Source organism: Pleurodeles waltl, chromosome 3_1 (genome assembly GCF_031143425.1).
Source record: "Pleurodeles waltl isolate 20211129_DDA chromosome 3_1, aPleWal1.hap1.20221129, whole genome shotgun sequence".
NCBI classification, from domain to species: Eukaryota; Metazoa; Chordata; class Amphibia; order Caudata; family Salamandridae; genus Pleurodeles; species Pleurodeles waltl.
The window spans coordinates 227,050,810-227,071,761 of record NC_090440.1 but is presented as its reverse complement, the minus strand read 5'-3'; the positions used below and the strand labels follow the sequence as shown (position 1 = coordinate 227,071,761).

Sequence of the window (20,952 nt, the reverse complement as noted above, 5' to 3'; positions counted from 1 at the left end):
AAATAGTTCGTGAGTTCCTGACGCAGATCCATCTGCAAGTAGCCTGCGTGGTTGTTTTCTCTTTTTTTTTTTTTATGAACAGCTGACATAGTTCTACGAATCCAACAAACTACTAATTACAACTGTATTGCTTGTTTTCCTCCTCTTCCCAACCTGTGGAAACTGCTGTGACCTTGTAGAAGAACCATACACTCCTGTAAAGCTCTTAATTTAGTGATTCTGTTTCTTAACCCTATTGTCTGCTTAGTAGGAACACACATACCTTACGTTTTGCATTATTGCGTTCAAATTACCAAGTCTAGGACATTTGCTAACTGTCTGATGATAGTAATTATGGCTACTTTGGGAGAGTTATGGCTACTTTGGGACAGCGCGTAGGGACTCTCAGGGCATGGATAATGCATATGAACCTTCCTTTTCCTTTGATGGCCTGGCAGTGGGGCAAGTCTCCGGAAGGGAGAAGCATGTTTGCCTGCTTGCCTTTGCTCCCTCTCTCGCCTGACACCTCTTATTTCCCCCTAAAATAGTTTCACCATTCCCAACCACATGATGTCTAACTCGTTATCCTCTCCCTGAAACCCTAGTTATCTTGCAAAATCTACTTGGTCTCCACACCAAGATAACACTTAGGGTAAATTTGCAATGTACCTGCTCATTTGCATGTAGCAAGTAAACTCTTCTTACCCTAGTTCTCTTCTTTACATGGCCACCAAGTTGTTCTATCTTCTTTCTTCGGCTGAATCTTCCAGTAGATTTCTTTTCCCCATCTCCTGCTTGCTGAGACTGTACAAGTACGCGTCTTCTCATGTCTAATGTATCTTCCTTTCTGTGATGGCTGCAGGTTTGGAAAGAGGGACTGAGTACAACTTCCGTGTGGCAGCATTGACAGTGAATGGCACTGGACCAGCCACCGAGTGGGCATCTGCAGAAACCTTTGAGAGCGATCTGGATGGTAAGCAGACAACCAGCTACAGACAGGCTCTTATAGCTTGCCTGATTATACTGCTTTATCTCAAGTGACGCCTTGAGGTTCGCGGCATTGTGTGAAGATTGCAAGCTCCAGGTGATGTTGGCTCAAGATATTAGTTCTCCGTTTTGGCTTTTGTTTATCTCCCCTTTTGGTCAACTAAATGATTCAGGGATTTGACCTTTGTGTTTTTGTAGTGACAATATCACAGTTCATTTATTTAATTAACATAATTTTATGTGTTGTTAATGTTTGCGTTTGAGGTTGTTGGATCGGTGATTAACACTGAAGCCAGGCAGACCTTTCAGACACGGCTGGCCTGTCAGGCATTGCACATTATGGATTTGCCTGTTCGTTTTCTGACAGTCTGCTTACCAGCCTGAAGGCATACAATCTTGTATCAGAACAAGAATACGGGGATAGCTCCTGGTAGCCTCCTGTAACATACCACCGTCATCTAGGCCTAACCTCTGAATCCATAACACTGAATTATCACTTTAACCATTTCATGGGCTTAAAAAATACCAGTATGGAAAGTGCTATTAACTAAAAAGCTTTCATATGTAATTACATCATTACAAACACCATGTGGCCGTTTGGCAGTTGTTTATGCTGTTCATGGAGCGTGCACCGAGGACGTTATGTGCTACTTTGTGTGACCCAATTTGAGGTGGTTGGGAGATTAAATACAGCCTTTAGCAAAAAGAATGTAATGCAAAATATGTTTAATGTAAATAATTGCGCCCTAACATAGGTAAAGTGGTTTGTGGGAAAGAATACTTTTTCTTACTCTGAATAAATGTCTCCTGATTTCAGAAACCCGTGTGCCTGATGTTCCGAGTTCCCTTCATGTACGCCCCCTGGTCACAAGCATTGTGGTTAGCTGGACACCACCAGAAAATCAAAATATTGTGGTCAGAGGCTATGCTATTGGCTATGGTGTTGGTAGCCCGCATGCACAAACCATTAAAGTGGACCACAAGCAGCGCTATTACACCATTGAAAACTTGGGTAAGAGTCAGCTTCTATTAGTATACAGGGTCTGCAGTTTGGATTTCTTTGTGCATATTTCACAGCACAGAAATTTTGAATCCAATTATGTTTGCTTTTTCTAAATCACGTAACTAAGTAATCTGTTTGCCTAAACATGTACACAGAGGTAAGAATCATGGTTCTATATCCTAGGCATCTTATCCCTGAGTGTCTCTTACCCTTGGCCCCACACTTACTTTGAACCGTAGTGTGGCGCTGTTGTGTCAAACACATGCTTCAGTATCCTGATTTTATTTTATTTTTTTTTAATTTTTTTTTTACCTCCGGTGGTTAACCTTTTGTTTGAGGTCTGTATTTCTGGCTGCCAAATGTCTGATTTCAACTTTTTCTTTTAGTAGGCATAGTGTTGTTATGGTTTCTGCTAACATAACTTTGAACATTAGGAAAACGACCAGAATTGGGATCTATGGTATTCCAGATGAAATTAACTATCTCTGCTCACCTCTCTAAAACCTCAGTAAAAGACAGACTTGCATTTTGTAAGAATATGTTTGAAAAGGGGCCTTTATTTTGAAGGTGTCCAGAACTGGCACCTGTTTCAGTGTTTTGTCTTTAGACAGCAATGTATGTATAATTAACATTTGTTTAATTTGTGAAGTCTCCCCTGGCACTGTGCGCTGCAGTGTACAAAGTCTTCGTGCCTTCAGCAGATACTTAGCAATTGGGTGCGGCCTTTGGCTGCATAAATTGCCCAGTCTTCCTACCTACAGCTGTGGCCAGAGGGTACCCAGACACAGAGCTTTGCCTTTAACCGTGCTGTGTACTTAGTTACCTTCTGTGTTGTGCCCATAGGCTGTGAACACACAGCAGTATATTTGTGTACTTGCTTCCTAATAATCCCATATGAGGCTTTTTTGGGAAAATCCATTGTTTGGGACCAATGTCAGCCTTCCCTTTGCCCCACTTCCACCCACACTTGACTATTCTGCATGCAGCTTTCTAAGATCAGTGTATGTATTTTGTTTAAATTTGTCATTCTCAGCCAATGTTATGCCATCCAGGATAATGCCTTTTCTGTGGTTGCGTGCGTGCGTACTACCAGTATGTACCAATGCTAACTGGTACTGGGAACTGTGCATATTAGCAGTGAAGAGTTAGAGTTAGAGTTATAGGAAAGAGGGACTGAACTGTGTCTGTGAAATTGAACATTTGCTTAGTTCTCAAACCTAAAGGTAAACTTGTAAACTAGGTGGCTTATAGAGAGTCTGGACTTGTATATTGATATTCTCATACATCTTCATCTTTGTGAGAGAAGGGCGTACAGGCGAATGTAGTGTGTGCAATAGGTGTAAAACTTCTATGTGGGAACTGAAATGGTAGAAGTGACCTTTTGTGGACCTGTCTCCATTAACTTGTACCTGCCTTGATCCGCATACTTGAAACTCAACGGTTCACCATAACAGATTTAGATTGTTTTGGTCATATAGAAGCGAACGTTATTAACTTTACAACTTTCTATGACCTAACCATTATTGTTGCCTCTGCAGTGTGTGTATTTATGTTCATGACACAAAAATCCAGAATAGGCACACATCAGGCACATGTATATATTTTTGTTTTTACTCAAGCTTTCTCTTTCGTTGTGCAATTCTAATTGGTAAGATATTAAATGAATACATTGACTTGAAATTTGTGAAAATGTTTCTTTTTATATTTCAAAATAGTAAGTTAGGTATATGTACTTATGTTGTCATAATATGTAATAGGTTCAGCCTACTCATTGTGTTGCCCACAGATCCCAGTTCACACTACGTCATCACTCTGAAGGCCTACAATAATGTGGGCGAAGGAATCCCTCTCTATGAGAGTGCAGTGACCAGAACTAATACAGGTAATTGAAAGTATATTCTGCTCCTTGTACACTACCACCACCGGGAATGCACACTTTCTGTCCACACAGAGAAGGCACTTTTCCTCAGAAACGGCCCTCTGCTCTGTTACTTTGTGGATCCATTGCAATGTGTGCTTCACAAAAAGTATCTATCTTCCGCTTAAAATGTGTCAAGAGACTTGCCAGAGGGGAACAGATGGCTGAAAGTGTTGACTTTCAGACAAAAAAGACAGAAGGAACTTTGGGAATAATAAAAGCACTTGATGTTTGTAGAATTTAGTATTGGGGAACATTGAATGTCCCAAAGATGTGTTTTGTGGATCTATGTGTTCATAACACAGAGCTCTTAGTGGCCCATTCTCTCCTGAGGATAGTTGGACTTCACTCCTCCCACAGCCTACTACGCTCACATTTTATGGAAGAGTGGTGGTCCACTTCACTTAATTACTAAAGAATGTCTTGTGCACCTTATCATGTGGTGCTGGTTACCACCTGATAAAGCTTTCGACCTTAGGGGTGAGAAACAGTGTTCTTTCCCCTTGTTCCCACAACGCTGACTGTCTTGCTTATGGAGTGTGCCTTGCTAACTCCCTTAAACACTGGGCATGTGTCCCTGCCCTGTCGCAGGGAGTTCAGCACTCTTGGAGGTGGCATGTTTTCTGCATACACCCTTCCCATTCAGAGCTCGCTGCACATGCACCAACATGAACTGAGCTTTATTCAGTAATTCGCAAGTCCAGGGACCAGTTTATATGAGATCCGGTGTTTTACTGCAGAATGATCAGCATAGTAGAAAGGAAAGGCTGAAGATGTTTTTGAGTCTGTGTGTACTACTGCTTCTTACTAACTCGAGGCTGTTTTTTTTCTCTCCACTGCTTGCCTCCACTTCATCTGGATTCTCGTATTTCTCTTTTATTATTATTATACATTCCGGTTTGATAATTTGTCCTACTTTTTGTCTTGTCATATGTTTGTCTCCTCCTTCCCTTCCTGTCAACCCCACTTCCCTTGCCTCCTCAAAATATACATTATTTCTCTGGCCCTGTTCTCCTACCTTTTTTATTTCCTACCGTTCTCCCCTTCATTTTCTGTCCACTCAGACACATCTGAAGTTGATTCATTTGTTTTTAATGCTCCATACACTCCAGTACCAGACCCCACTCCCATGATGCCTCCTGTGGGAGTTCAAGCTTCAATACTCACCCATGATACAATAAGGATCTCCTGGGCGGACAACTCGCTGCCAAAAAGCCAGAAGAACAATGATGCCCGCTACTATACCGTTCGTTGGAAAACAAACATCCCAGCCAACACAAAGTACAAGGTGAGGATTAGGTTAGATTGGAGCGATCTTCAAGGAGCATTTTAAGAGCAGGGGCAGTAAAGAGGCCTGTGCAGCTATGCAAAACGTGCAGTGGGCAGAGGGGCTTGTGTAGAGAGTTTGTAAGCAATTGAGAGCAGACTGGCATGTGCATATGGTTACAAAGGGTAGCAGTTTGGTGTTTGGACTGCAATATGTAGAGGGCTGTAAGTGGAGGAAGTAGGTGTGTGCAAGGTTATTGTGGTGTAAGGTGATAGAGCTGTGTGTACATAAAGGCATTTGCTTGATTGGTCATAGGATGTCTGCTGATGGAAATGGGAGAAACTGGACGGTACGTATTTGCTCAAAAAGTACTAGAGAGGGAACGGGTACAGAAGACTGGCACAAAGTAGCAAAAATGGAAAGAGGTATGCACAGAGTAGGAAATAAAGAAAGGACAGCTATGCCGATTTCTAATCGAAGGATAACAGTAGGGAGCGGTAGGAGGATTGGCAAAGGATTTAAGTTGGTCTAGGCATAGGTGGACATCTGAGTGGTATGCACAGAAATGGAGGTTAGAAGGATATGCCCATAGGTGAAAAGCAAAGTAGCTTGATAGACACAAGCTCAGTGGAGGATATGGAATGACGAGCAGACCATATGCTGAGGTGGAGAGCCAAGTGGCTTACACTGAGGTTTAGAGCCAATCAGTTTTAAGGGGTTATGGATAGGAGTGGAATTTAGAGGGCTGTGTAGAGGTTATAACTCTATACAGGCCGCTTCAGCCCCGTCTAAAGCCAGGAAGGTTGCCTGCCTTTCAGGGGGTCACAAGTGTCCCTTTGTGAAGAAGAGATTCTTGACCAATAAACCAATACTATACATGGTGTCTAAGATGGGCATGTTTTCCTTAACTAAGTATCAACTGGTGGGCTTACACATAGCAGACTGTGTGTTGTTAGGTGTCCATGGAGACATTCTGATATGCCCATGCACATTGAATGAGCTCAGGGTACTGAAGGTTCAGCTTGTTAATGAATCTCTAGGCCTGTCCTTATTCTCCTCACTATTGCTTGTCAGGGGCAAAAGGATATCAAGATGTTGTTGGGTAAAATAGAAGTGAAATGAGGAATATGAATAGGTAAAATAAAGGAGATAGCTAGATGGACTGGTTAATTGGAAAATGAGTATCGTAGCTGAAAGGTAAAGGGAAATGTTGCAAGCTGGATTGGTGATGTGGCCTACTGGACACAGACGTGGAAAGGGGGGGAGGCAGATTTGGGCTACAAGGGAGGGCTTTGCAAATGCTATTTGACAGTAGTTAGTTTAGAAGAACAAGTAGGCATGGGAAAAAGAATGGCAAGTAAGGCATGTTGATAGTTGGACAGCAGGCACACTAAGAGTATTGGGGGGCATGTAGAGAAGACGAAGAAGGAAAGAGTTTGATGCACAAGGCAGTTGGATACCACAAAGCAGATGTTGAGAATTGGCAATGTGCATGATTATTAGAGATCACATATCTCAGGTAACTTTCTTGTTTTACAGATGGCAAATACAACAATTCTTGGATATTTAGTTACTGGACTAAAACCGAATACATTGTATGAATTTTCTGTAATGGTTACCAAAGGTAGAAGGTCGAGCACATGGAGCATGACTGCCCATGGAACAACGTTTGAATTAGGTATGTTATTCTGCTCTACACATTAATTATCTTTCCTCGCTCAGTTAGCATGATAATAGTAAGCCTTTGACTGTCTGGCATTAAATCCCTCCTATAGTTTTCAATAAATAACTAATCTGGGATTAGTGCAGTATTTTGCAGGAGTGGCTGTTGTGCTATGATGGAATTGTATTTCTGTAAAGTTTGTAAGGCACATGGAGCCAGAGTTGTTACTTTTGCTGATAGTATGTGTTCTTTAGGATGTTTCATGTGATCATTTTTAGAGATTTTGGATTGCATCTTGGAAAAATTGTTTCATGGCATGTGTGCCTGTAAATACTCCTGCCATCTAGTGTTGTGCAAGTTTTTCTTCTAAGAAGTCTTTGAAGTCACAAGGTCGAGTGACTCATCCTCTCGATGATAATGCCCATGGGCATCGACTCCTTCTTAGATTGTTTTCTCTCCGCCATTGGGTTCGGATCTGTGTGCCTTTGCTTTGTTTTCGACTCATTCGCAGTTTAACCTTCAGTCTTATTTCCAATCCTTTCTGTTGGTATTGTAACTCTTTTTCCAGCTATGTTTCAACAAACAATTGCGCCGGTTTTAATCCATTGTCCAAAGTCCCGTTGAGACCTACCTTTGAAATTTATACCAGTTTTCCTACAGTGCTCAACAGCTAATGGAACGGGCTCGTTTTCTGCTCCGCCCGTGTTGTCAGCGAAGTGCCCTCTGACAAATCAACACTCAGTGTGCAACTTGTGCTTGTCCACATACCACAAGGAATCCGACTGCGACACATGGAGGTCCTTCGGGTCCAAGAAGATACTTCAAGATTGTAGAGCTCGTAGCCTTGAGATGTCACATGGAGCCACTGAAGGCACTCCTGACATATTCGGTGAAGAGAACACCCAGGAGCAGCCATCGTCCAAGAAAAGGAGGCCTTCTCTATCGGCAAAAGCTCTGGCTCCAAGCTGGAGGTTGATTCCGGCATGCAGGACATTACATCGGCTCAACTTATGAGTACTGCACCCCCTGACCTCCAACCCAAACCGACCAAGAACCATTGGCATTTCTGGTCGCTGAATCTGAGGGCCGCAGTCAACCACTGCTGTCTGGCAATAGTCATCACTGGAAAACCGCTACGGATGCCCGTGCCTGGCGTTGAAAGCACATTTGAAGCCGAAACCTTCGGCACCGACCTCCTCGGGCTGAGAGCAGCATTCATCACAGTCCCGACCTTTGGTGCCGACCCAGCAGTCAACTTTGACCACCTGGGTGCCAACAGCACCTTCCACTTCCAAGTTGAGATCGTTGTAGCTGAAATCCTCCGTGCTGAAAATATCAAAATCCAGCTCCATGACTGCTCCTGATCCACCAGTGGAGCCCATGCTGCACAAGGTGCCGAAATGTTTTGACACTCAGCAGAAAAGATCCACATCCAAATTGGGACTGGATGAATACTTGCTAAAGCTTCCTCTCCTTCACCACCGAAAAAGAAGCTTACCTTTGATGAGGTGTTGGACATGCCAGTCCCTCCTAAAAGGAAGACTGAGAACAAAGCTATCAGCCCTGCCTGCCTTCCAAGTCCATCAACACCTTCGCCATTAGCACACTCTCCTTCACTACCGTCTCCTCCAGGAGACCCCTTGGATATATCACCACAGGTGGCACCAAACTCTGACACTGGTGAGTATGGGGGGAGGGGGGGGGCTACAAGGAGATGCTAGCTCTTATCAAGAGGTTATACATAGGGCTGCAGCTTTCCACAATATCGAACCGCACAAAGCTGCTAGAAGATGACTTTCTCTTTGATACGCAGTCCACAACACATAGGGCTACCTAGTATCTACCCATGTTAAAAGGCATGCTCCGGCATAGCAATAACTTACTTAACTTGCTTAAAAAAAAACCTTCCAGAGCCATGGTTGTGTCACCTAGGGTACATAAAAAAATATAAACTAGTACCACCTAATCCTATTTTCATTAAAGGACAGCTACCGCCAGACTCCCTAGTTGCCACCATAGTATGCAAGAGAGCTAACTTTCAAGCCACTGGAGACACTCCTAATCCCAAAAAAGGGCTGGTCTTTAAGACCAATCTTAAATCTCAGACCTGTAAAAAAAAAAAAAATACATTCTATTAGAGCACTACCACTTAATCACCTTACATCACATCATTCACTTATTCAACTGTGCGACTTTATGGCTACACTAGACCTAATATGTCTACTTCCACATACCAATGCACCTAGCTCATCACACATACCTAAGGTTTGTCATAACAGGAAAACATTACCAATTCAAAAAAACACTGCGCTCCGAGTGTTCACCAAATGCCTAACAGTCGTAGCAGCTCATCTACACAGACACAATATCCACGTATACCCTTATCTAGATGAATGGCTCATCAAAGCGAACACTGATCCGTTTCAGCAACACACTCAGATGACAATACATCTTCTCTACAGCTTAGGTTTTACTGTAAACTTTCCCAAGTCTCACCTGCATCCGTTGCAAGTTCAGTCATAATTAGGGGCAATCCTAAACACACAGCTAGCATTATCTCAATCCCACAAGAATACAAAAATTACAGGCAATACTGCCCCAACTTTAAATAAACCACGACTCACAGTGAGAATGGGCATGTGTCTTTTGGGAATGATGGCTTCTTGCATTGCCATAGTTCCCCATGTACGATTAAACGTTTCCGTTACAGGAGTGCCCAGCTCGGCAGGGTCGACGGAGGTCTCAGTGACAGTGTCAGTTGAAGGATCTAGTGTTGACTGACCGCCACACTCTCCTCTCTCTGCAATGGTGAAACACCACCAACCTGTTGAAAGGGTGGCCTTTTCTCAACCCTATTTCTCACAACAGACTCTGAGGGGGATGGAGTGCACACCTACAAGATCTCACAGTGGAAGGCTTCTGGGATGCCAAGAACCGACTCTCCACATCAACTACCTAGAGCTTGAAAGCATTCTTATGTCACCTGACTTGAAAGGTTATTTTAGTTTCGTTAGACAATGACAGCCATGTATTGCCCACAAAAATGGAGGTGGCGGGGGTGAGGGTGGTGGACGGTCTCCACAACTTTCAGACCATCTGGAATTGGGAGACCATCTAGAATTGGGCTGTACATCACAACATTCATCTGTTAGCGGAAAACCTTCCAGGAACAGGCAACAACTTTGCAGATCTGCTCAGCAGGATGCAGCAATAAGACCATGAATGGAAGCTCCACCCACAAGCCCTTCTTCTGTACTTCCACAGATGGGGTTCCCTCAAAAAGATCTTTTTGCAACCCCAGAAAGCGCATAATGTCCAAACTTCGCCTCCAGGTTCCTGCACCTACTGTCCAAGGGCAACACACTATGGATGTGTTGATCAAGGATATTTGCCTATGCTTTTCCACCTATCCCTGTTCTTCCATTTCTGGTTCGGAAGCTCAGGCAAAAGTCTCTGACAATGACCCTAGTATATCCCACATGGGCTCATCAGCCCTGGTTAACATCACTGTTGACCTCTCTGTGGTTCCACATGAGAAGCTCCCCAATAGACCAGACCTTCCCACTCAGAACCACAGCAAATCGGACACCCCAGTACCAAATTCTAAACCTAGCAATTTGGCTCCTGAGGTCAAAGAGTTTGGTTACCTTAATTTATCTCTAGAATGTATGAACATTCCTAAATAAGCACATAGACCCACTACTAGAGCTAGGATCTTTTGCAGCAAGAGGACAGGGTTCTGCACCCAGCCCGTTGCAATCTCCACCTTCATGCTTTGAGATTGAGCAGTGACAGCTGAACGCCTTCAGCCTTCTTCTGGAAGTGGTTGGTGTCATCTTGGCAGTCAGGTGTCCCTCAATGAAAACTGTTTATGCCTTTTGTTGGGACAAATTTGTGGTTCAAGGCAAAGTTATCTGACATCCTGTTTGTTTTCTCTTTTGCCTGCTGAGGCTTTGGTTTGGACACAGTGAAGAGTTATCTTTCAGCTCTTTCGTCCTTCCTACGTTCGGCTGATCATCCCTCCTTGTTTGTTACCAGTTGTGATGCAAGTTTTGAAAGAGCTACCACGTATGTCTTCTCCTTCTCCCATTGTAATGTCCCAGTGAGACCTCGAGCTGGTCCTCACTTAATTAATCTGCACACCATTTCCTTCTTTTCACAGCTGCCCCTTACAGTTTCTTACTATTAAGACTGCATTCTTCGTCACCATCACCTCAGCACAAATTGAGTCAGTGTCAGTCTTTGTGTCAATCAACAATACACTACCTTCTTCCCCGTTAAACTGGTTTTGCAGACTCGAGCACCATTTCTACCAAACGTTGACGCAATTTGACGTTGGTCAAGTTATCACCTTGCTGTTCTGTGCCCCAACTCACCCTTCTAAGCAGGATGAGGGCTCCATCAATTGTATCCCAAAAGACAGCTGAGCTTTTACATTGATCATACCAAGGAATATTGAGGGGACGATCAGCATTGTGTGGTTCTCCGAAAGAAAAAAAGAAAAAAAAAGACTATGCAGTACAGAAGAGAATCATCCTGGATCATGCTCTGCATTAGGATCTGCTATTCATGGGCCAAAAAGCAGCCTTTGGAAGGACTGCATGCTTCTGGTACTAAGGCCAAGGCTGTTACCACTGCATTAGCACGCAGGAGTCCCTGTTCTAGACATTTGCCAGGCAGCTACGTGGGTGTCCTTCCATGTGTTCACAAAGCACTATTGTCTGTGCAGCCAGGTGCACGAGGGGGCCATTTTGCCTGCCCCATCCTGCAGGACCTTCTGGTTTACAGACCTGCCTCCAAATAGGTACTGCTTTGGTATCTGTTCAGAAGGCGAGGAATCTGCAGCTAGAAGTTTCCAAACGTTACAGAAGGTAAATGTTGTTTACCTTCGGTAGCATTCTTTCTGGTAGAGGCTCTATTTAGCTACAGAAGCCTCATCAACCTCCCATTCTATGATTGGACTCTATCCATTAATAAGATCCTAAGTCTATGAACCAGTTTACTCTTGGGGCACTGCATCTCGGGACAGGGATAGCCTTGAAAGCAGCTTACATCAGTGCACAGGGGTGGCGCCTATATAGGATTAGCGCATAATTTCTGGAACGGTGTCAGAGTAAAGCCATGAGTGCCACTTGACTGTGCGGTGTGGTACCTCTAAAAGGTTTTTCCATATCCAGTCTGATGCCTCTGGAAAAATCAAACAATGAGGCATCTGTGGCTAGGTATAAGTCTTTACCCGAAAGAGCTTTACTGAAGGTAAGCAACTTGTTCCTTTGATCTATCCTCTCACAGCCTACCCTTAAGGAAAATGTTGTTCATCTAATGCCACAGTTGGAGAGATCAAAAATAATTATTTTTTCAGATATTCATTTCAACAGTGCAACTAATCTGAGTTTGCCCCTCCCCCAAACCCTTATTTGCACACTACACACTATAGATAAGTCAGGCTTAAGTTCCCCCACAAAATCCTCTCCCTCACATTATATCCAAAGTCACAAAAAGAAACTTTAAACTGAGCTCTTAAGAGCTCCCATAAAACTCTTATCAGAGATTACTATCACTGTAGGCGCAACTGTTGTCTCGAAACAGACCTCATTTTCATCTTCCCCCAGTAAACCTCTTACTCTAAGAAAACCTTTGCTGCTGACATGAACATCACTCATTCAAAGAAAATTCCCTGCTGGTGAAAAGTAAGTGTTCTAGCCAGCACTCATTGAAGGGAAGAAGTCTTTCTCAATCTTGAATAATAGCACAATTCATATTTCTAGTCTACCCCACTCACACAAAAAATATTTTCTCTAATAGACTATCACATGGCAGACCTTTCTTCTCTCCACTACTGCTTTTAAAAGTATATCTATTCTTACACAAGATTCAGATCATGCATCCTCTCCTCAAGACTGTGATCAGTGTGCAGATTGACTTCTCACCCTCTCAGAACATACAGCGTACTAGACCAGATTACTAGACCAGATTAAATCCCTTCCTTTTTTGCATCTTCTGTCCCAGCTCTCTCCCTTCCCTATACCAGAGTTCTGCACACTGGGATGGGGCAAGTGGGGTAGTCCTAAATGCAGGAGGATGTACAAGTTCTTCAGCAACGGTGATGCAGCCATAAGGTATTAGAATGGGCCTGGAATAATGTCAGTGCTCCAGTGGTTATAAAGATGGCCTAGGAGCATGACCTCATTTGAGTGGCTTGTTTCCATATAGTTTTTCTTAGCAAGGAGTTTAATGTGAGGGGAGGAAAAGTGGAAGAGAAGCCTGTCAGGTTGAAACACTGGATTGGTTTTATTGCCTTTTCAAAGTGAAGCTGGCCAGTGTCTGGACTCATATATACATGCAGATACACATGCTGTGCACATCCCGCCATCTGGTGTTGGGCTCGGAGTGTTACAAGTTGTTTTTCTTCGAAGAAGTCTTTTTTCGAGTCACGAGACCGAGGGACTCCTCCCATTTGACTCCATTGCGCATGGGCGTCGACTCCATCTTAGATTGTTTTTTTTCCGCCATCGAGTTCGGACGTGTTCCTTTTCGCTCCGTGTTTTGGGTCGGAAAGTTAGTTAGAATCTCGGAAAAATCGTCGGTATTGTTTGCGTTCGGTATCGGGTTAGTTGCAACAGATCGACACCGAATTAAGAAGAGCTCCGTTGGCCCTTCGGGGTTTTTTTTCCATCCCCGTCGGGGCCTGGTCGGCCCGGCCACGTGTCTCTTCAAAGCTGATGGAACGGACCCCATTCCACTTCTGTCCAAAATGCCATAACAAGTATCCATATACAGATCAACATCTGGTCTGTAACTTGTGTTTGTCACCAGAACACAAGGAGGATACTTGTGAGGCCTGTCGAGCATTTCGGTCCAGGAAGACACTCAGGGACCGAAGAGCAAGAAGACTGCAAATGGCGTCGGCGTCAACAGGACAAGAGCGTTTCGAGGAGGAGGAAGAAACATTCTCCACCCAGGATTCGGACTCTGAGGAGATCGATCCCGAGGAAACGCCGAAAACCGTGAGTAAGACGTCGAAACCAAGAACTCACGAGAAAAGCGCTAAAGCCCAGGGGACGCCACCGCCAACAGGCCATGGCTTAACCCGAAAAATAGGTGACCGTTCATCGGCACCGAAAAAGGGTGAGCCTGTGTCGACGTCATCCGACTCCGGTCGAGATACCGGCACACAGCAATCTCGGGCCCGAGATAGTGGCTCAGAGAAGATTCGGCACCGAGACAGCAGCACCGAAACGGGTCGGCACTGAGAGAGCACGACGCCGAAAGTAAAGAAGGTTTCGTCGGAGCCGAAAAAAGCAGCCGAAAAGGTTTCGGTACCGAAATATCCGGCCTCGGAACCGAAAACAAGTTCCTACACTGAGGAACAAGGACTGTCCACGCAAATGAAGACACATAGATTTGGACAGGAATTAGAGACAATAGAGCCAGATCACACTCAAAGATGGCTCTTTATTCAAAAAGATACAGGGAAGATCAGCACTCTTCCTCCAGTCAAAATGAAACGCAAGCTTGCCTTCCAAGACAAGGACAAACAGCCACACGCAAAGGTGGCTAAACAAGTAACACCGCCACCATCCCCACATCACTCTCCGCAACCATCACCGGTAGCCACTCCACCAATGATGCAATCCCCAACTCATACAGGAATGAGTCAAGATGACCCTGACGCATGGGACCTTTATGACGCACCAGTGTCAGATAATAGTCCAGAATGCTATCCAGCTAAACCATAGCCACCAGAGGATAGTACAGGCTACGCACAGGTGGTGTCAAGAGCAGCGGCATTTCATAATGTCAGCCTTCATTCAGAGCCCATTGAAGACGACTTTCTTTTTAATACACTGTCGTCCACACACAGCCAATATCAGAGTCTTCCTATGCTACCCGGAATGCTAAAACACTCCAAACAAGTGTTTGAGGAGCCTGTAAAAGGGAGAGCCATTACTCCAAGAGTAGATAAAAAATATAAACCGCCACCAACAGACCCAGTGTACATTACACAACAGCTAACACCAGACTCTGTTGTAGTGGGAGCAGCGCGCAAAAGAGCCAACTCTCATACTTCAGGAGATGCACCACCTCCAGATAAAGAAAGTCGAAAATTCGATGCTGCAGGCAAAAGGGTGGCGGCACAGGCAGCAAACCAGTGGCGTATTGCAAATTCGCAAGCTTTGCTAGCCAGGTATGATGGGGCCCATTGGGATGAGATGCAACACTTTATTGAACATTTACCCAAGGAGTTCCAAAAAAGAGCGCAGCAAGTAGTAGAAGAAGGACAGAGTATCTCCAATAATCAGATACGGTCAGCAATGGATGCTGCAGACACAGCTGCTAGAACTGTCAACACAGCAGTAACAATAAGGAGACATGCATGGCTGCGTACATCAGGATTTAAACCAGAGATACAGCAAGCTGTGCTGAATATGCCATTCAACGGACAGCAGTTGTTTGGGCCGGAGGTGGACACTGCGATCGAAAAACTTAAGAAAGACACTGACACGGCCAAAGCCATGGGCGCACTCTACTCCCCACAGAGCAGAGGCACATTTCGAAAGACACAATTTCGAGGGGGGTTTCGAGGGCAAACCACAGAAGCCACAACCTCACAAACAAAGCCCACTTACCAGAGCCAGTATCAGCAGGGAGGTTATCGGGGACAATATAGAGGGGGACAATTTCAAAGGAATAGAGGAAAGTTCCAAAGTCCCAAAACTCTTCCAAACAAGCAGTGACTTCAAGGTCACAAATCCCCAACACATAACACCTGTGGGGGGGAGCCTAACCAAGTTTTACAAACATTGGGAGGAAATAACAACAGACACTTGGGTCTTAGCAATTATCCAGCATGGTTATTGCATAGAATTTCTCAAATTCCCTCCAAACATCCCACCGAAAACACACTATGTCAAAACAACATATAGATCTTCTAGGACTAGAAGTTCAGGCATTGCTACAGAAAGAAGCAATAGAGTTAGTACCAAAACAACAAATAAACACAGGAGTTTACTCCCTGTACTTTCTGATACCCAAAAAAGACAAGAGTCTGAGACCTATACTAGATCTCAGAACATTAAATACCTACATCAAATCAGATCACTTTCACATGGTTACATTACAAGACGTAATCCCACTGCTCAAACAACAAGACTGCATGACAACACTAGACCTAAAGGATGCATATTTCCATATACCAATACATCCTTCACACAGAAAGTACCTAAGGTTTGTATTTCAAGGGATACATTACCAATTCAAAGTGTTGCCATTCGGAATAACAACTGCACCAAGAGTTTTTACAAAATGCCTAGCAGTAGTAGCTGCACATATCAGAAGGCAGCAAATACATGTGTTCCCGTACCTAGACGATTGGTTAATCAAAACCAACACGCTAAGACGGTGTTCACAACACACAAAATATGTCATAGAAATCCTCCACAAACTAGGTTTCTCAATCAACTACACAGTCACACCTTCTGCCGTGTTAAACACAGCAATACTTAGGAGCAACAATCAACACAGCAAAAGGGATTGCCACTCCAAGTCCACAAAGAGTTCACACATTTCACAATGTAATACAGACCATGTATCCAAAACAAAAGGTTCGATGGCATCTGTCGCTGTAGATACGCATGTTCTGCAATAGCTCGCCATCTGGTGTTGGGCCGGAGTGTTACAAGTTGTTTTTCTTCGAAGAAGTCTTTCGAGTCACGGGACCGAGTGACTCCTCCTTTTGTCTCCATTGCGCATGGGCGTCGACTCCATCCTCGATTGTTTTTTTTCCGCCATCGGGTTCGGACGTGTTCCTGTCGCTCCGAGTTTCGGAACAGAAAAAATAGTTAATTTCGGAAGATTTTCGTCGGTATTGTTGCGTTCGGGATCGGCGTACTTAGATTCAACACCGCATCGAAGATCGAAGAGCTCCGGTGCCCTTCGGGGTAGTTTTTCGATCCTCCGTCGGGGCCTGGTCGGCCCGACCGCGTGCTGAGGAACGCCGATGGAACGGACCCCGTTCCGTTTCTGCCCCAAATGCCACAATAAATACCCCTACACAGACCAACACTTGGTCTGCAACCTGTGCCTGTCACCTGAGCACAGCGAAGACACCTGCGAGGCCTGTCGTGCGTTCCGGTCCCGAAAAACACTCCGAGACCGTCGAGCCAGAAGACTTCAAATGGCGTCCGCACCGACAGCCCGACGGGAGTTCGAGGAACAGGAGGAGGAAGGTACCTTCTCGATCCAAGACTCAGACTCCGAAGGATTCGACGATACACAAACCGTGAGTAAGACGTCGAAAACCACACAAAGAAACATTTACAAGGCCCAGGGGACGCCACTGCCACCAGGCCATGGCTCAACCCATAAGATCGGTGACCGACCGTCGGCACCGAAAAAGGCCCAAACAGTGCCGAGATCGTCCGACTCCGGTCGAGACACCGGCACGCAGCCTTCTCGGGACCGAGAAAGTGCTGGAGACAAGCCTCGACACCGAGATGCCGGTGTGGACACGGCTCGACGCCGAGACAGCGGCACCGAAACAGATCGACGCCGAGAGGTTTCGGCCCCGAAAAGGAAAAAAGTCACCTCGGAGCCGAAAAAACACGCAGACAAAGTTTCGATGCCGAAACAAACTGCAAGCGACCCAGCTTCAGGCTCTTATACAGAAGAGCACTCGCTAACCTCCCAAATGCAGAAGCATAGGTTTGAGGAAGAGCTACAAGCAACTGATGCGGACCATACGCAAAAGCGTATCTTCATTCAGCAGGGGACAGGAAAAATAAGCACCCTTCCCCCCATTAGGAGAAAGAGAAGGTTGGAGTTCCAGACGGAACAAGCACCACAACCAAAAGTGGTGAAAAGAGTTACACCACCACCCTCTCCTCCGCCCGTGATTAACGTTTCACCAGCACAAACGCCATCACACTCCCCAGCTCACACCACCATGAGCCATGGTGACCAAGACCAGGACGCATGGGACCTATACGACGCCCCAGTGTCAGATAACAGCCCAGAGGCATACCCTACAAAACTATCTCCACCAGAAGACAGCACCGCGTACTCTCAGGTGGTGGCTAGAGCAGCACAATTTCACAACGTAAGCCTCCACTCAGAACAGGTCGAGGATGATTTCTTGTTCAACACACTCTCCTCCACCCACAGCTCCTACCAAAGCCTGCCTATGCTCCCTGGTATGCTCCGGCACGCAAAAGACATATTTAAGGACCCGGTCAAAAGTAGGGCAATCACACCAAGGGTGGAAAAAAAAGTATAAGCCGCCTCCTACGGACCCGGCTTTCATCACAACACAGCTGCCACCAGACTCTGTTGTTGTAGGAGCAGCTAGGAAAAGGGCCAACTCTCACACATCTGGAGATGCACCACCCCCAGATAAAGAAAGCCGCAAGTTTGATGCAGCTGGTAAGAGAGTCGCAGCACAAGCTGCAAACCAGTGGCGCATCGCGAACTCCCAGGCACTACTTGCGCGCTATGACAGAGCCCACTGGGACGAGATGCAACATCTCATTGAACATCTGCCCAAGGACTTCCAAAATAGGGCAAAACAAGTGGTTGAGGAGGGACAGGCCATCTCCAACAACCAGATCCGCTCCTCCATGGACGCTGCAGATACAGCTGCACGGACAATTAATACATCTGTAACTATCAGAAGGCATGCATGGCTCCGAACGTCTGGATTTAAACCAGAGATTCAACAAGCAGTTCTCAATATGCCTTTTAATGAAAAAGAACTGTTCGGTCCAGAAGTGGACACAGCGATTGAGAAACTCAAAAAAGATACGGACACTGCCAAAGCCATGGGCGCACTCTACTCCCCGCAGAGCAGAGGGAATTACAGCTCATTCCGTAAAACGCCCTTTCGAGGGGGGTTTCGGGGTCAAAGCACACAAGCCAGCACCTCACAAGCCACACCGTCCAGTTACCAAGGACAGTATAGAGGAGGTTTTCGGGGACAATATAGAGGAGGGCAATTCCCTAGAAATAGAGGAAGATTCCAAAGCCCCAAAACCCCTACTACTAAACAGTGACTCACATGTCACTCACCCCCTCCACACAACACCAGTGGGGGGACGAATAGGTCATTATTACAGAGCATGGGAGAAAATCACTACAGACACTTGGGTTCTAGCAATTATCCAACATGGTTACTGCATAGAATTTCTACAGTTCCCTCCAAACATACCACCAAAAGCACAAAATTTAACAACACACCATTCCAATCTCCTAGAGATAGAAGTGCAGGCACTATTGCAAAAGAATGCAATCGAATTAGTGCCAAACACACAAATAAACACAGGAGTTTACTCACTGTACTTTCTGATACCAAAGAAGGACAAAACACTGAGACCAATCCTAGACCTCAGAGTAGTCAACACTTTCATCAAATCAGACCACTTCCACATGGTCACACTACAAGAAGTATTGCCATTGCTAAAGCTGCACGACTACATGGCAACTTTAGACCTCAAGGATGCTTATTTCCATATACCAATACACCCATCGCACAGGAAATACCTAAGGTTTGTATTCAAAGGAATACATTACCAATTCAAGGTACTGCCTTTCGGATTAACAACCGCACCAAGAGTCTTTACCAAATGTCTAGCGGTAGTCGCTGCACACATCAGAAGGCAGCAAATACATGTGTTCCCATATCTAGACGACTGGCTAATCAAGGCCCATTCGTTAATAGAGTGCTCAAATCACACAAATCATATCATACAAACCCTCTTCAAACTAGGGTTCACCGTCAATTTCACAAAATCCAAAATTCTGCCACGCAAGGTACAACAATACCTGGGAGCCATAATAGACACATCAAAAGGAGTAGCCACTCCAAGTCCACAAAGAATTCAAAATTTCAACACCATCATACAACGCATGTATCCAACACAAAAGATACAAGCAAAGATGGTATTACAACTCCTAGGCATGATGTCATCATGCATAGCCATTGTCCCAAACGCAAGACTGCACATGAGGCCCTTACAACAATGCCTAGCATCACAGTGGTCTCAAGCACAGGGTCACCTTCTAGATCTGGTGTTAATAGACCGCCAAACTTACCTCTCGCTTCTGTGGTGGAACAACATAAATTTAAACAAAGGGCGGCCTTTCCAAGACCCAGTGCCACAATACGTAATAACAACAGATGCTTCCATGACAGGGTGGGGAGCACACCTCGATCAACACAGCATACAAGGACAATGGAACGTACATCAAACAAAACTGCATATCAATCACCTAGAACTTCTTGCAGTTTTTCAAGCACTAAAAGCTTTCCAACCAATAATAGTTCACAAATACATTCTCGTCAAAACAGACAACATGACAACAATGTATTATCTAAACAAGCAGGGAGGGACGCACTCCACGCAGTTAAGCCTGTTAGCACAAAAAATTTGGCATTGGGCAATTCACAACCAAATTCGCCTAATTGCACAGTTTATACCAGGGATACAAAATCAACTCGCAGACAATCTCTCTCGAGATCACCAACAGGTCCACGAATGGGAAATTCACCCCCAAATACTGAACACTTATTTCAAACTCTGGGGAACACCTCAGATAGACTTGTTTGCGACAAGGGAGAACGCAAAATGCCAAAACTTCGCATCCAAATACCCACACAAACAATCCCAAGGCAATGCCCTATGGATGAACTGGTCAGGGATATTTGCTTACGCTTTTCCTCCTCTCCCTCTCCTTCCTTACCTGGTAAACAAACTCAGTCAAAGCAAACTCAAACTCATATTGATAGCACCAACTTGGGCAAGGCAACCCTGGTACACAACGCTGCTAGACCTATCAGTGGTACCCTGCATCAAATTGCCCAACAGGCCAGATCTGTTGACACAGCACAGCCAAAAGATCAGACACCCAGATCCAGCATCGCTGAATCTAGCAATCTGGCTCCTGAAATCCTAGAATTCGGGCACTTACAACTTACCCAAGAATGTATGGAAGTCATAAAACAAGCAAGAAGGCCATCCACCAGGCACTGCTATGCAAGTAAATGGAAGAGGTTTGTTTGCTACTGCCATATTAATCAAATACAACCATTACACACAACTCCAGAACATGTAGTGGGTTACTTGCTTCACTTACAAAAATCT

General features: G+C 45.0%; 1 protein-coding gene across 12 annotated transcripts in view; it reads left to right on the top strand.

Moving 5' to 3' along the window:
• The window catches only part of NEO1 (neogenin 1), a 514,543-nt gene that overhangs the window by 361,105 nt on the left and 132,486 nt on the right, over window positions 1-20,952 (top strand). For 6 of the 12 annotated variants that reach the window (XM_069222245.1, XM_069222241.1, XM_069222240.1 and 3 more), the window contains exons 14-18: window positions 842-952; window positions 1,784-1,978; window positions 3,756-3,851; window positions 5,000-5,175; window positions 6,694-6,832. In XM_069222245.1, the coding sequence (XP_069078346.1) occupies window positions 842-952; window positions 1,784-1,978; window positions 3,756-3,851; window positions 5,000-5,175; window positions 6,694-6,832 (717 nt within the window). Of the gene's footprint in view, window positions 1-841; window positions 953-1,783; window positions 1,979-3,755; window positions 3,852-4,951; window positions 5,176-6,693; window positions 6,833-20,952 lie in introns of all 12 variants that reach the window. The other 6 variants (XM_069222239.1, XM_069222243.1, XM_069222237.1 and 3 more) reach the window with 1 other exon arrangement.